General features: G+C 38.6%; 2 protein-coding genes across 4 annotated transcripts; one reads left to right on the top strand and one right to left on the bottom strand.

Moving 5' to 3' along the window:
- Positions 1-287: 287 nt before the first annotated feature.
- gh1 (growth hormone 1) lies at positions 288-4,061 on the bottom strand. The gene is made up of 5 exons (XM_017717373.1): positions 3,956-4,061; positions 3,069-3,208; positions 1,660-1,776; positions 1,225-1,356; positions 288-1,111 (listed from the first exon to the last, which is right to left on the bottom strand). The coding sequence occupies exons 1-5, from the start codon at positions 3,963-3,965 to the stop codon at positions 908-910; spliced, it is 603 nt and encodes a 200-aa protein (XP_017572862.1). The 5' UTR covers positions 3,966-4,061; the 3' UTR covers positions 288-907.
- A 4,639-nt stretch (positions 4,062-8,700) lies between these two features.
- On the top strand, positions 8,701-15,401 carry LOC108439143 (golgin subfamily A member 6-like protein 1). Of its 3 annotated transcripts, XM_017717383.2 has the most exons (7): positions 8,701-8,798; positions 9,839-9,846; positions 9,987-10,137; positions 11,003-11,154; positions 12,435-12,483; positions 12,943-13,206; positions 14,634-15,401. In XM_017717383.2, the coding sequence occupies exons 4-7, from the start codon at positions 11,012-11,014 to the stop codon at positions 15,036-15,038; spliced, it is 861 nt and encodes a 286-aa protein (XP_017572872.1). In that variant the 5' UTR covers positions 8,701-8,798; positions 9,839-9,846; positions 9,987-10,137; positions 11,003-11,011; the 3' UTR covers positions 15,039-15,401. The 3 variants fall into 3 exon arrangements, with proteins under 3 accessions (XP_017572872.1, XP_017572873.1, XP_017572874.1); XM_017717384.2 differs by lacking the exon at positions 9,839-9,846; XM_017717385.1 differs by lacking the exons at positions 9,839-9,846; positions 9,987-10,137.
- The last annotated feature ends 1,877 nt before the right edge of the window (positions 15,402-17,278 follow it).

Below are 17,278 nucleotides of genomic sequence, written 5' to 3' on the forward strand. Positions count from 1 at the left end.
TCTTTTTGGGACCCCTTTAGTCTGAAATAAAGAGTTGTAAACCAGTCCAGGTGGAGAACCAACAAAATAGTCATATTAATCCACAAAAAGAGAATTGTGATAGGAACTGATTGATGAGGATTAAAATGGATTGAGGAAAAGCTACATTCCTTTCCTCACTAATATATGGTACCTATGGGTACCATGCAAAACTGTCAAACAGTTTGATGTTCTCTCTAGAATCTGAAACCCCACTAACCATGTATTTTGCTACAGACCCGAGTATAAAATTCACAAACAATCAAAGATCATACTGCAGAGAACAGCTTTATTTGAACAACAGCACAAAGCATTATACACAAGAATAGATGGAGATGACTAATAAGACAAATATAGGCTCTGATATGAAAATAAATTTGGAATATGTCTCACAATCATTTATCCAGGAGCTTATTCATCCATCCAGAAGTTAATATGATTGTTTCATTTTCATAACCGTCTTTTTGTCTTTACAATAATTAATAACTAATTTGACCAAAATGTACAAATTTAGGCCAGTAAAGATATCTCTTACTTCTACTTTTCGAAATAAAGCCATATTTATTGCATAGCACCACTTTGAAATATGTCCCACTTTCAGCTTCACAGCTGTGGAGACAAATACATGACATTCATCAATCTACTATACTTATGAATGGATGAATTCTCTTTGGCAAGCAGAATACAGATGTTTTGAGAAAGTGGCAAGTACATTTAGCCATGCCTGAACACAATGGTGGTTAACTGGCTTTTGCAGCTTGTCCAAGAGCCGATTTTGTGTTCCGTTTTGAAAGGATAAAGAGAGAATTTGACAACAGAAAACCTGTCCAAGATCAGCGCAAGAGGGCAAGCAGATCACAGGCTGTGGCTAATTGTGCTTTGCTGTCCCCTACAGGGTGCAGTTGGAATCAAGGGACCTCCTACAGTTGGCCACCCTCAGATAGGTCTCCACTTTGTGCATGTCTTTCTTGAAGCAGGCCAGCAGACGGAAGCTTTTTCTGAGGCTGCTATCACCCAAGGTCTGGTAGAAGTCTTCAAATGGTAGGGGCAGAGACTCATTGTCATCCATGTTGGGTTGGCCATCCAGACATCCCTATAGAGTTTATCATAGGGACAATCACAAAGAGTGGATATCTAAAGTTAACAGCAGGCTGTAGTCTTTTTTTCTGTGTGATCAGGGTTAGTAAGTTACAGCATTACACTGACCTTTATAAGCACACTAATGCCCACTTTCAGGTCAGCCAGCTTCTCTGTAATCTGGTTGGGGTTTCCGAGGATCCTGCTGGGGTACTCCCAAGACTCGATCAGGCGGTATGAGATGTGCAGCAATTTCAGCACCTTATAGAAAATGTGATATGTAAGGCTTGGATCAAAATCTGCATGTTTTTAACACAAATTAAGCCTAATCCTGGACTACAAATCATTACACTTGAAGATTATCCACTAAAAGGTAAATGTAGTACAAAACTAGCTGTAATCCCTGTCTGGGAAACCAACCCTATTTGTAATATTACACTATAAATATAAGGTTCCCACATGATCTGGAAATATCAGTAAAACTGCTAAATTTGCCCGTTAAGTCACTACCATTAATATCAGAAACTTTCTGTCCCAAAATAATAATGGCATATTGGAATTTACAGAGCTCTTCTGGGTCTCGTCCTTGCCAGTGGGGGCTTCAATGGAGTCAGAATTGCAGAAGGACAGGGGGAAAATCTTGCTCAGCTGTCTGCGTTCCTCAGGTAACAGACTTTCCTCCTTCAGAATGGCAACACAATAAGCAAAACAGTTGTCTTGTTAAGATGTACCTGATTAAAATGAACTTAACTGTGCTTCTTTGTGACAAGTGTGGGTTCTCTTATTGGTCCCATTTTTAAAGGAATTCTCTACCATTTTCAGTCTAATCTCTGTCTGTTGCATCCATTTTGTACCATGGATAATAATGTACTTGTACTTAAAAACAGAACAGAAAAAAGCATTTAAAAGGGAAAAAGGGGTACTCTGGGAAATGTAGTGTCTGTAGTGAGTTGGTGTGGCCCATTAAAATGCTATCATGCCCCACTTAAATCACAGTAAAAGGTCAACACGTAAACTTTAAGGTTTACTGTTTTAATCTAGATTGTTGGGCAAAACTACATGACACAAACAATTATTCACTACATTTCCCAGAAGGCCTCAGCATCGTTTCTTTGGGTGAGACTCTACCCCAGCTGTTCTCAAAGCAGAGATGCTGTAGGTGGACATACTGTACTTAGAGCACAGAGTTTCAAATTGTTGTATATACACAACAGTTTGGATGGGCCTGGTCAGGTTACAAGTTTTGTTGATTTTTTTAAGTGAAAATAAGTTAATACATCCTCTACAGAGAACACATATTTATTTTGTGATCTTACCATATTGGGGAAAACTATAAAGTGTGGTCTGTGCAGAAGCTATGCAACATTTAATACGTTTTAATTTACCCAATATTTAAACTTGGCAAATAAATAGAAATTGTGCTCTAAAATTAGCATAAAGATTTACATTTGTACCCCGTAGAGGATGCGATCACTTATTTTCACCTAGAAAATCAACAGAACATGTCATTTGACCTGGGGTATTCAGACTTTCACATATGACTTGTATGTTTAACAGCAGGTCAAATGCAGCGAGAGTAATGCTAATGCCAGCTTCATCACTTGTAGCCTACCAAAAATGCATATTAGAGCACTAAACCAAAGTCATTAGTTTAAGTAGCATCTTAGGAAGTCTAACTGAATTTAATACATCATTAATATTATATTGTATAACTTTTGATTTCTGGTTAGAATAGTCTTTTTGTTTTTAATGCAGACCATTCTATCATTATAGCTCACCAGCAAAGAGGATGGGCCATGCCGTAAAAAAACAAAAGGCAGTCTAGAAACTCCTGTAGTGGTAACAGATGTAGCGAACAGAGGTAAGGTTGAAAAATGATGAGTATTTCTTTAAACAAATAACTCAAATATAAGAGATCTACACTGCAGAGTTAAATAAGCGATTAATTAAATGATAGTTTAAAGGAATTTTACAAAATCGCTGATCATCTTCGCAGCCAGCTGATGAAGGTGTTGCACACGGATGACTGCGTTGTTGAAGAGCCGTTGATTCTCAGAGGTTGATCCCTGGCTAACGAACACACTTGCCACCACAACAGAGAGCAGCACCAATCCTTTAAAAATGAAAAAAGCATTTTTAACATACATACACTTTTAATGTAGGTTCCTGTCTTTAGACTGGAATCAGTAAAGATTCTTAGTTGGTCATTTACTCCAGTTTTACAACAATGAAAGTTAAATGCCTAAAAGTAAAAGTAAATAACGATAAAAGTAAAATGCTTATTTGAGTTGATTAGGATTAAACATGGGCAGGCTGTGTAAAGAAATATGCAGCGTAAAGAGTGACACTCTTGAAGATTTTATTTGACATTACTAATTTAATTATTTACATAGTGTTTGTTACAACAAAATCTAGCTCCAATTTTGATGGGTTCTTTCCAGTTGAAAATGCCAGCTGCTTTTCAAACTTAGTGAAAATGTTATGATAAATTAACCAATGGGACTGACCCAAAAAAACCTTTTACATTTGCTTACATTACAAGTTAAGAATGTTTTTTACTTATCCTGAAAAGTATAATTCTGGAGATACAAGTCATTTGACCAAAGATTTTCTAACTTTTATATTCAACTATATATCGGTCTTAAAGATGCAGTATAAATATTTGATGTATAAACCCACAAAAATGGACCTCTGGGAAAAAAAATGTAAGAAAAATGTTTAGTATGGCACTAAGTAGGTCTAACCTAAGTGGAATGAAGTCATTCACAAATCTTTATCATAGCAACAGTTCCCCTTATGATCAGCCTTTCTCACGTTGCTCTATTTGTAATGTAACACCTCCTAAAAGTAAAAGTCTTACCTTTAGCCATTTTGCCTTTAGCCAGATTTGCTCTCAGTCTCTCAGTTGAACGCTTGGGAGTGATTGTGTTTCATGCTCTGGTGTGCTGATATTTATATCTGAGCAGAGTTTGTTTAAATGCATCTGCATGAGAAACATAATACTCTCCACGCTACTGTCAGATTTAGTTATATGTATTCTTACATATATTTAATTGGTATATGCTAATGTGATTGGAGACATTTTGCGTACAACTGTTTCCAAAACCTGAGGAGAAATGACGCTGGCACTGGAAAAATGAACTTGACTATTTTTTCTCATACCAAACAGGCATGAACAAGACACAGTACAGCTGTACGTGCTCTGAAGAGTGCTCCAACATTGTATTGGCTGTGGTACATGTATATATACACTATATTGCCAAAAGTATTCGCTCGTCTGCCTACACACACGCACATATACCATAATCACATACTTTTGGCAATGAAGTGTAATATATAGTGTAATATATATATAAAACACTATGTTATCATAAGTATGTGTTTATGATTGATATATACCATATAATGGTGAATGGACCAAAATAAATGTCTGAAAGTGACTTAAAAAAATTCTGGTTCCATTGACTTACATACACACTTACATTGACTTACATACTTACATAGAAAGTCATGTTTTTTCCTTCAGACCAGCACAACACACACTAACACACCACCACCATGTCAGTGTTACTGCAGTGCTGAGAATGATCCACCACCCAAATAGTACTTGCTCTGTGAGGGACCATGGGGGTCTATGGCATTTTGGAAACAAGTGTTGTGCACTGATGAAGTAAAAATGAAACTCCCTGGCCGCAATCACCAAAAGGTATGTTTGGAGAAAAAATCGGAACGCAGTGTTAGCATGGGGGTGGATCTGTTTTATTTTTTGGGTCGTTGTGTTAACAGTAACTCAGAAATTAATACAGGTTTAGATGGAAGAAATGTCAGCAAATTCAACTTAATGTCAGCAAATTCTGGAAACAAATGTTACAAAGTCAGTCAAGAAACTGATGCTGAAAAGATCCAAATGATCTAAAACATGACCTCAAAATCCATGAACATCATTGAAAATATTAAACAAGAGGGCCCAATAATGTCTAGAAGAATAACTACAAGTGTTCTGCAAGTAAAAGAAGATGAAAATTCTTAAAGCAAGTCTAGAAAGACTTGTAGCTATTTCAGTTTTTTTAAATATATAAACTATAAACATTTAAAAATAAAAATATGGAAGAAAAGGTGTTACTATACTGGAAATGAAGGTTTGTAAAGATCCTTTTTTTTCCACATATTCAAACATCAACTCATGCTGTTCACTTAGAGACAACTCTATTCTGCTTGTCTAAATGTTTAGGTTTTACATAGTTTTCTACAGCATTTAAGGGTTTTAATGGCATTTGGTTAAGCCATTCCCCATTAGATAAAGCTTGAGTGTAACATCAAACACCTGAATTAAATCCTAAATGCCACATAAGTGTTTTCTTCAAAACTGCTATTTATTTCATCTTGCAGTCAAAGCTTTCATCAGTTTGCTCTCAAATAGAGGAACAGATCAACATTTAAAAAGTGTTTGTGTTTGAAATATTTGGATTTACAGTGAACATGTCTACACTTTCCAATGTGCACCTTGAACTGGTGTCACCACTTTATCAACGGTAATCTCAGTATATCAGATCATATGCATACGTGGCTCTGGTGGAACAAGAAGAGTTTCCTGTCTGGGTGTGATGGCAGTCCATGTGTAATATTCAGTATTGAGAGGCAGGTAAAATGTCAGCAAGGCATTATGGGATTAATGCCGCGCTGGGAAAAACAGAATTCGATCTGTTTACCTGATTCTATTACCGAACACTGTGTCCGTACTCTGAATGAGTCTCGTTTTAGAGGAAAATAAAAGCAGCAGGCATGTTTTATGGAACAATGATCTGAGGCCAGAAGGGAGTTTCATATGCATTATTGAACTGGGAACGGTCATTTCATTTCAAGCCATAAATGTCAAAACTCACTCAAAATATGACCAAAAAAAACACCTTTATGATAATGCTAACTTCTGCTAGTGTCCCTATTGGATTCAGATAATTTGTTAGCACTAGGCTAATCGCATTTGGCATTGACATTTTCTGTTGGGATATTTTTCTGACAATTTCAGCATGATATACACACACTGCTCAAAAAAATAAAGGGAACTCAAATAACACATCCTAGATCTGAATGAATGAAATATTCTCATTGAATACTTTGTTCTGTACAAAGTTGAATGTGCTGACAACAAAATCACACAAAAATCAATGGAAATCAAATTTATTAACCAATAGAGGCCTGGATTTGGAGTCACACACAAAATTAAAGTGGAAGAACACACTACAGACTGATCCAACTTTGATGTAATGTCCTTAAAACAAGTCAAAATGAGGCTCAGTATTGTGTGTGGCGTCCACATGCCTGTATGACCTGCCTACAACGCCTGGGCATGCTGCTGATGAGGTGGCGGATGGTCTCCTGAGGGATCTCCTCCCAGACCTGGACTAAAGCATCCGCCAACTCCTGGACAGTCTGTGGTGCAACGTGGCGTTGGTGGATGGAGCGAGACATGATGTCCCAGATGTGCTCAATCAGATTCAGGTCTGGGGAACGGGCGGGCCAGTCCATAGCTTCAATGCCTTCATCTTGCAGGGACTGCTGATACACTCCAGCCACATGAGGTCTAGGGTCTAGCATTGTCCTGCATTAGGAGGAACCCAGGGCCAACTGCACCAGCATATGGTCTCACAAGGGGTCTGAGGATGTCATCTCGGTGCCTAATGGCAGTCAGGCTACCTCTGGCGAGCACATGTAGGGCTGTGTGGCCCTCCAAAGAAATGCCACCCCACACCATTACTGACCCACTGCCAAACCGGTCATACTGAAGGATGTTGCAGGCAGCAGATCGCTCTACACGGCGTCTCCAGACTCTGTCACGTCTGTCACATGTGCTCAGTGTGAACCTGCTTTCATCTGTGAAGAGCACAGGGCGCCAGTGGCGAATTTGCCGATCCTGGTGTTCTCTGGAAAATGCCAAGCGTCCTACACGGTGTTGGGCTGTGAGCACAACCCCCATCTATGGACATCGGGCCCTCATACCATCCTCATGGAGTCGGTTTCTAACCGTTTGTGCAGACACATGCACATTTGTGGCCTGCTGGAGGTCATTTTGCTGTGCTCTGGCAGTGCTCCTCCTGTTCCTCCTTGCACAAAGGCAGAGGTAGCGGTCCTGCTGCTGGGTTGTTGCCATCCTATGGCCTCCTCCACGTCTCCTGGTGTACTGGCCTGTCTTCTGGTAGCGCCTCCAGCCTCTGGACACTACGCTGACAGACACAGCAAACCCTCTTGCCACAGCTCGCATTGATGTGCCATCCTGGATGAGCTGCACTACCTGAGCCACTTGTGTGAGTGTGAAAGCACCACCAACATTCAAAAGTGACCCAAACATCAGCCAGAAAGCATCGGTACTAAGAAGTGGTCTGTGGTCCCCACCTGCAGAACCACTCCTTTATTGAGTTTGTGTTGCTAATTGCCAATAATTTCCACCTGTTGTCTATTCCATTTGCACAAAAGCAGTGAAATTGATTGTCAATCAGTGTTGCTTCCTAAGTGGACAGTTTGATTTCACAGAAGATTGATTTACTTGGAGTTATATTGTGTTGTTTAAGTGTTCCCTTTATTTTTTTGAGCAGTATATATATATATATATATATATATATATATATATATATATATATATAAACTACAGCTCTATCAGGCCTTAATCCGAGACTATGAATTAGTACAGGTGATCTCTTCACCGTCAGACAGACTCTGACCAAGTACAGGCTCCGTGACCTCAGTCTGGCCATAGAAATGGGCAGATATTTTTAAAAAATCCGAGCTGCCCAGGCAGAGAAGACTGTGTGGTCACTGTCAGAGCGGTGAGGTCAAGCCAGAGCTGCACTTCTTCCTTCGATGCCAGAAATCCATATTAACACAAGAGGATTTTACTAAAGAATTAGAAAAAGATTGTCCCAGTTCTTGAATTTGTATTTTTAGCACACACTAAAAAATGACTAGTTTTCTTTGGTGAAAGACACACAACTTGCCTCGCTGCAAAAGCTGTGGCAGCATGTCACGGATTATTGTTATTTCACTGTGATTATTATAACTACAGTCAATAATTACATAATTGTTATTCATAAAACGTATGCTCATCTTGAAAGTTATCATGCTGTTAAGACAGGGTGGTTTGTCTGAGACAGAAGGAAACCCTGCTGCTCTCCCTCAGCCTGTCTGTCATGTTATGTACAGGACCCAAACAGAGAGTGTGACTCTCGACCAATGAGAAGCGCTGACAGCGTTGCTAGGATACGCCTGACAGCAGCGCGAGATTTGAAAATGGCGAACTCAAAGCGGAAACTCAGGCAAACTACAAACGTTACATCCAAAGGTGTAGTAATTTTGTGGTTGAACTAGCCCTACGTGGGGTTATACAGCCCCAGTTCACTGACTGTAACTTGTAAAGTGAAGAGATATTAGATGAAGCTGAAGTTATTATTATTCTTATTGCCCGATCCGTTAGATCAGAGCCGGTTTATGAGAAGCCTGGCCGCTTCCCGTTCCCACGTTATAACACGTTATAACTGAGCACCCAGGACGTGTCTTTAATTTTATAATCAGTACGCGGCGCGTCGATGACGTCTGTGAGAGCGAACAGCCAATGAGCTGCTCCGCTCACCAACCAATCAACACTCAGCAGCAGTAACGCGAGCGTCCTGCAGACCAAAGCCTGTTTGCTGTAGAAAAAAGGAAATATAACAGTAAGTTTTCTTTGCTTTTTAGTGAAATACATCCTTCTGCTTATTAAAATTACAAGAAAGTTCTGAGCAAGTGATTGAAAACTATTTTAATTACTCGCTGGTGGGCACCCTCTGGCATTTTTGCAGTCATGCTTTTGATATACTGGCGGAAATACGAAGGGCAAGGTTCCTCATAAACCTGCTCTGGTGTAAGACACGCATGTAACACATTTTCCTCTTCTAACTGGAGATAAGAAGCATCAAATACACACAACGGCAGTGTTGAAACAGTAAACTACTCTGTGTTGAGAAGAAAAAGCATAAACCTTTCACAAATTAGTTTTACACGAAAGCTCCATAGGAACCCGTTCATTTTGGACTGTCCCTTGAGCGCCCTCTACTGTCTGATCACGAGACCCCGCAGTGTGGGTCCCCAGTAGAACCTCTCTGGCCTGAACAGCACACTGAGCTCTTGGTGATGTTAATGTTCCATAATGAGAGCACCCCCTGGTGGTTAGGAGCTGTAAGTGACCGGCTTATAGATCTTACTGGAGGAAACAGCGGTGCTAATAGGGCTCATCTGTGGAAACAGACGCATCATTTTCACGGCGATGAGTACATTTACTCACATCTTCTGATTTAGGAAGGAATATTTCACCTCGCACACTTGCACTGCTGTAATGGTACAAATACAAGCTCCATACTTCACCACAAACTTTAAAAAGGTGTATTTTACTACATTTACAATACATTTTACAGTGTTTAATGACAACCACATCATGAAATACATTCACTTGGATATTAACCTTCTAAATGAACTGTATAAACCAAAAGAAATGTATAAACCACTTTAAATTACTTCAGCTTTAACTTAAAAATATAATTATGAAAAAATTAAGAAACATTCGATGGAATTGCCAATTACGAACTGAGCGGCTTAACCATGAAAAGGTGCTCAAATTAAAGCATTATTATTATTATTATTATTATTATAGTGATGAATACTGTTGTTTCCTGCGTTTTAATATTGATTTTTATTGTATTTTGTTATATTCCTGCAGGTGTTCATGTATGTTTTCATTTATTGTCTTCCTGTATTCGTATATATTTCCTTTAGTTTTATATTTGTAATAACAAATGTTACATTACAATATTGTAATATTACATTGAGTTATAGTATAATGCAATACATCCCATTAAATCATTCAGGCGCTAAAATGATGTAAGGTGGCAGTAGGCGCCTGCCCCCCCCCCCCCCCCACACACACACACACACACACACACACACACACACACACTGTGACGTCACATCTGAAGCCACGCTGCTTTAGCACGCCTACGCGGACGGACTGATCAGAAGGTGAGTTTATTAAGGATGATTTTATGGTCTAATAGTTCTTTTTGTGTTTCACTGAGAATTTAAGATCCTTTTATCGAAAAAATGCCCGAATTGAGCCTTTAGAGCAAAACGGTCACCGCGAGCTGATTGGCAGATTCGGGTTTCTCACGTGACCTGACAGGACAAATCAAAATCTCACAGAGGTTTCAATGAGAAACTAGTGCTGGGTTCTATAATCAGGCTCCAGTTTCTCAGTGAAACCTCTAGATGGCGCCAATCGCAACTGAATATTAATTAAGACCACATTTAAACGCTTCAGTAGTAATAATAATAATAATAATAATAATAATGAGGATAATGATGTAAATAATAATAATTGTATTTACACAGCGCCATTCATAGACCCAAGGATGCTGGAAAAAACTTTTGAAAAGGACCATTAAAAACCATTAGGATTGAAACCTAATGGTTTTGCTATCTGTTGGTTTAATAGTTTCCAGTCCATTTTTTCCCCATAGAATACCTTTAGATACCATTAGGAAGCCATTGAATGCATTTAGAATCAGCCCTTTGTCACCTATTAAGCCATTAGAACCCTTTACACTGTCATATGAACCCATTAAAAAGCCAGAGCACTCGATAAAACCACCAGGAACCAATAGAAACACTTTTAATGTGTTTTTTCAGTAGGGATAAAAATGTAAAAACAGATAAAACAGTAGTAAAATAACATACACAAAGAGTTGATGTGGTAATGTTGTAGGTCTGAATGTTAACAACTCGTGCTTTGTGAGTGATTTTTCTAAAGAAGTAGATCATTTCAAAAACTGCAGGTTTGGCTGGTCAACTGAGAGTCTCTCTCCTGTGAATTTGTGCCTTCTTGTAGACGACAGACATGGAGGCTGCGGTTGAAGTGAGTCTTATGTATCGCGACCTGATTCAGAATCAGATCCGATTCATAGAACACATGACTGGCAAGCTGCGTGCCATCAACTCCAAACAGGAGAAAATGGCTCAGGAGATCCAGGGGAGGTTTGTGTAAGTGTTTAACACACAAACTGCTCATAGTTTTACTTCCCATTCTGTTGGACTTGTCTAATTTGTTAAACAACGGTTTGATATTTCAGTCAAAAATGCTTGTTGTGCTCCTAAACTTAAAGGGCCCATATCCCACATTTCCACCTGTTACATTTGTGTGGGTTAATACATTAATACATGTTGCATGATTATTTACAAAGTCTAGGTTCTACAGGATGTTTCTGTTACTGTTTCTTTAAGACTGATATATGTAAATAAGTTCTGTTCTGATTGACTGTGATTGGCTGATCGTCTATGCTGTATTGTGCCTCACATTCCAGGCTGAATTACTACATATAACTAAAGTGTCAGGCTGAAAAAGCAGATATATGTAAATGTAGTGGTTCTGTGACATCACAAAAATAATGCATTCTAAATGGACCATTTTTGCTGCTTAGCTCCAGCGTTTACATTCTACACCAGGTTCTTTTATTTACAATAATGGAGTAAAATTTCCCACAATAAGCCACTGTAACTCTATGAGGATCAATGTCGTTTCAGTTCAGTCATGTCAGGATCTAATTCATTTGCTCAGATGTTTAAAGGGTTTATATCAGGGAAAATCGATCTTTCCTTACCTGTTAAAATGTAATCATGTAAAATTCACTTCACAGTCAAAACAGTCCAATTATGGAAATTAAGCTGCAATTATAGCCTGATTTGAATTTATTGATATCACAATAATCAGCACATTTACATATATCCACATATTCAGCCTAAAGCAGTTTAGCCCCACCCACTCACTCTGAAATTATAAGCAGTGTTTCAGCCTGGGCTGCTTTTAAATAAGACACAATTCTGCCAATCATCACAGAGCTCATTTACATACCTCAGTCTTAAATGCCTATATCAACAAATAAAAACGACCCGTTTAATGCTAAGAGATAAAGAGAGGTTGGAAGATGATCATGTTAAAATGAATTATGGCTGTTTTTGGTACATTAACCACTACAAAGCTTATAAGTGGACGTTAGAGCTGAAACAAAATGCAAGGAGTTTGTAGGATGTGGGTCCTTTAAGTGATGTGTTTTTTCATAATGGGCTGAACTGAAATACGCCTGAAGTAGTAACTCCAGACATTAATAACAGCACCATTTTCCACAAAGGTCTATTTATAACATTAAAGATAGAAAAATGACAGCCTCAGTTTGTGAAGAAATATCTTGGCATGACTGAACAGAAAGTAAAAGCAATCCTGTACAAATTCTGAAGAAAATGTTTGTGTCTGATTCATTTTACAGACTGAACCAAAATCTGACTGAGGAATCAGACGATGACGTCAAGATTAAGGTAAGTTTGATCGGTTTGTTAAAATCATAAAGTTTAACACCATTTTTACAGTGGAGGTAGTTATTATGATCGCAGTCTCAGTAGTGGGAGGCATAAAACTCATGGTTTTACTTAAACACATTAAATGAGTAAAGTTATTTGCTGGTACGTCCACAAATTCATCCATTTCAGCTGGTTACATGTGGTAAAATCCAGTCAAACTGTGGACAGTAAAGATGGGTGGATATTGAGTCTCTGCCCTGACAGAACCCTGAAATCTAGTAATCCTGTACGACTAAAAGACTACATGTAATATGATAATAACTCAGCTATACAGTTACAAGACATCTTCAAATTTTTGTTCGGTTAAGCTCAGAGATCATATCGACTTAATGAAATGTAATAGTTCATTTATAGACATTAACAGGTTTATGTTTGTTAATGCCGTTTAAACATGAAAGGTTCCTCTGTGTCTCCTAGAAAAGTGACTTTGAGAAAAGCAGTGAAGAAGAGAAGCTTCAGATGAAACAGATGGAGCAGAAAAACGAGGAAGTGAGAAGGACGGAGGAGATGGAAATCAGTAAGGCGGGCGGGATGGAGACAGTGAAGGAGCTGCGGTCATCATTGTCAGTACACGATGAGGAGAGAGCGAAGCTTCAGTATCTCCACCAGAAGTACAGAAGATTCCCCCAGAAGGCCTCCAATGCGGAGAAAGAGAGGGATGATGCTGACATGGAGAGAAAGGTAAGAGAGATCCACCAGTTTTACTAAAATTCAAGTGGTTAAGATGTAAACAGTCATTACTTGAGGACTTACTTGGGGCAGTCATGGGCTGGAGGTTAGGGAACCAGCCCTGTGACTGGAAGGTCGCTGGTTTGATCCTCTTGGCTGACAGTTCATGACTGAAGTGCCCTTGAGATAGGCACCTAACCCCCAACTATTTGCCGGGCGCCATGGATCGCTAGTGTGTATGTGTATGGGTGTTTCACTGCACGGAGGGGTTAAATGCGGAGGTGTAATTCCACAGTGTGCCGAACACAGTTGGCAAATGGTTCTAAATTCTAAGTCAGAACAGTTCAGCGTGGTGATGAATGGAACCAGATGTCTGTGTTTAGTGCCTCTAAAAGCTCCCTCACAGAAAGTTATTATATTAAATTGCAGCGTTATTTATATGCTGACTGATGTTTGAGAGATTGTGTCACAAACATTTTGAGAGGGACTTGTGAGGGCAGAGTGTTGTGAGGCAAAATTCTTTTTTCTTTTTTTTTTAGATTACCACTATTTTACCATCATCATGACGTATAAAACTCAGAAGAGTTGTGTGGTCATTTTGGATATAAAGTAAAATGGCTTATTTGGCAAACCCTGGTTCCTCTCACCACTGTAAAGAAATCTGATTTGGTTAGTTTCTCTCTGTTTGATGTGTCCGGTTTATCAGTTCTTCTGTACCCCATCCATCCTACTGACCACCAGATGACCACTGCTGACCAGGCACAATTTTGGTGGTGGACCATTTTAGGTTGAGTGGCCCAACACCCAAAAAATTTCCAAGTATGAGAAGCTCTGTGGTCATTGGTCATTGATGAAGGGCTACAGAACGTCTAATACAAACTGTGAATTGAAAAAGATTCCAAATATAAAGTGGTCAGTAACTATGTGTTACTTTATCTATATGCTGAAAGTTGTAATAGATGAAATCCACACCTCCTGACCACTAAAGTGACCTTGAATCATCTACTACCCTCCAACAAAGGGTCACACTTTCAAAAAAAATTCCCACTTTTCAAAAAACGTCCCATTTTGTCTGTATAAAGGGCTGCAATGTAATGATTGCCCTGTTGCCCTTGGCAACCATGTAGTGGCATGTGGTTTTTTTTTATACTAAAACCAAAATAATATTATACTATTACAGTTTGAATCCAGTATTTAGTTGAACAGAATGCTGTGTTTGGGTGATACATGTTTTATATATTGTTTTATGCTATATGAACATATTATAAATCTGTGTCATATAATTACATCATAGTAAACTTACTCCAAATAAGGACTTAAAAAAGGAGTTAAGAGTTGGAGTTAAGTCCTGAAACGTTGTAACTGGTCAGGCCACGCTGGTCAGGTGTGGAATTCAGCTTTTGCACAACTTGATTTGATTGAAACCATTTGAATTTCAGATGACAGCGCTGAGCTCCGGGAGAGAAGAAAAGCTTCTCCAAGAAATAGAGGAACTGAAGGAGAAGCTGAAGGTGGCCAACAAGGCACTGAAGGAGAGAGAGAAGAAGGAAAAGGAGAGAGAGAGTCACAGGCAGCGAGAAAGACAGAGAGAGGAGCAAAAGCTGAAGGAATTGGAAGAGGAGTTTCTGGAGAGAGAGATGAAGATGAAGATGGAATTTGCAGAGAGAGAGAAGGTGTGGGCGAAAGAGAGAGAAAGACTGCAAAAGAGAGAGCTGACAAACATTAAAAGGGAGAACTGGATGGAGGACAGAGTAAGAAGATTGCAGAAAGAGCTGGTGGAACTCAGAAGAAGATCTGGTCTGAGAAAGGATGAGGAGAAGCAGTTGAAGAAGAGGAGGAGCTGAGCAGCAGAGCTGTCCGTAGTTGGGTGTACAGATTTATGGACATGTTTAGAAGGTTTTGAAATGGAGCGGAGCTTCTGGACAAAGACAAACATTGTACACAAACTGTCTGAATGAAGAGCTATGCTGGAAGGATTAAAAGGATTGAGGGCCTCTTTCTCCAACTCCTATCGTTCTCCTACCTCCACTCCATCAGTCTCACCTTCAACTGACCTCATGTGAAGTGTCCGAGCTGCTTTCCAAGCTCCATCACATGAAGGTCTTCTTCAGAAGGATTAGCAAAGTTCTCCTATAATTACCACCTAAATGTTCGACACTGCTTCTCCCCCAAGTAACCACCAGGCCTCCTTCCAGCAAATAAAATCAGAAATAAATTTCAGAATAAATAAGCCTTCTTTGTATGGAAGCTCATTTCTACCAGACAGAAGAAAAAACACCTGCAGGTAGATTCACAACAATGAATTAGTTTCTTGTAATTTTGACATATTATCATTATATATTGAGAAAATAAGTTATTGTGTTGCAATATATGGGGGCAGTCATGGGCTGGAGGTTAGGGAACCAGCCCTGTGACTAGAAGGTTGCCGGTTTGATCCCCTTCGGCTGACAGTTCATGACTGAAGTGCCCTTGAGCAAGGCACCTGATCCCCAATTGCTCCCCGCGTGCCATGGATAGGGCTGCCCACTGCTCCAGGTAAGTGCGCTCACTGCCCCCTAGTGTGTGTGTTCACTAGTGTGTATGTATGTGGGTATTTCACTGCACAGTTGGGTTAAATGCAGAGGTCTAATTTCAGTGTGCAAATACACTGACAAATAGTTCTAAATTATATTAGATTTTATATATATATAATATGCCAAATTAATTTCTATAGGTTTATAATTCTGGTTGATTCCAGAAATGACATTTTCTAAAAAGCTACACCTACAAGCAGAAAAAATACTTACTTTCTCAAACTTTGGTAGCTCAGTACATCAATACTCCCCAGGTAATTTAATTATTCTGACATGCTAAATAGTTTCAGAGATGAAGTCAAAATCTACAATGAAAAAAATAATAAAATAAAAACAGACATTATTCCAATATAACTCAATTTTTTGACAATTACAAAATTTGAAAACATTTGAAAAACAGGCTTTTTTATTCTCTTTCCTGATGGGAACAGTCTTCTTTACTGTTGGTTTTGGCTGGAACCATTTTCACTTTCATCTAAAGTAGAATTTACACAGGAACAAAGCAGATTGAGGAGTTTATGATAATTTACAACTCCAAGACTGAAGATTTGCTGACATAAACATGTAAGCATGTAGAAATCGGGAATAAATCCACCTGGATCAGCATTAAGGTGGAGTATCTTTGTAAAAGTAATATATAGTGCAATAAATTAGCAGAATTCAAATTATTGGTTTGAAATATCAGTCAAACCTAAAGCATCTGTCTGATTTTATGTTGTCTAAAGCAATTTTCCGATGATAGTGATTTAATTCCAATGTGCATCCCTATTTTTAGGCCCATTATATCTCTGTTGATACTGTTTTCCCTACCGAAAGTATTACAATACTATGATATATTGATTATTTTCTTGTGCACCTAATGATAATGTCTCTGGTCCTGCACAGTTTAAATAGACAGATGCACAGAACTGTGCTAAAAACACCCTTTCATTCATTTAATATCCAATCAAAACTGCATTTAAGTACAAATTATTCAGGTTCCTGATGCTGAAAAGTAAATAACTTGTGCTTAAAGGCTGTACAGACTGGAAATTAAGTACATGAAGGTGGGGGTTTTGCTTTTGCTTTTTTTGTGCTGTGTACACCAAATGAATAGAAATTACTACATGCTACATAGTTTGTTGCTTTCCCTGCTCAAACATACATACTAAACCTGCTGAGTTGGAACAAGTGCTTCAGAGCAGGACAACCACCAAACTGCTGAACCAGAGACATTATCACTGCGGTGGGAGAAAAAATCAATATCAAAATATTAAACAAATTGTTTTTATACAATAGACACCAATTTTATTGTAAATTTTATTATTTTATTGATGATTTATTATAATTTTTAGGTCTGTTTACAATCTTACCTATAAGAACTTTGTGTAGGTCTGGCTTGGACCAAACTGCTGTATTATACAATAAAAAAAAGTTTACAGTCTGTGACTGTTTATATGGGTGAGTGTTTATATGGAACGCTAATGATGCTGAAATAGTTTTGAATCTAAAACAATATGTTTTCTTTGGGG

Source organism: Pygocentrus nattereri, chromosome 1, assembly GCF_015220715.1.
Source record: "Pygocentrus nattereri isolate fPygNat1 chromosome 1, fPygNat1.pri, whole genome shotgun sequence".
Classification (NCBI taxonomy): Eukaryota; Metazoa; Chordata; class Actinopteri; order Characiformes; family Serrasalmidae; genus Pygocentrus; species Pygocentrus nattereri.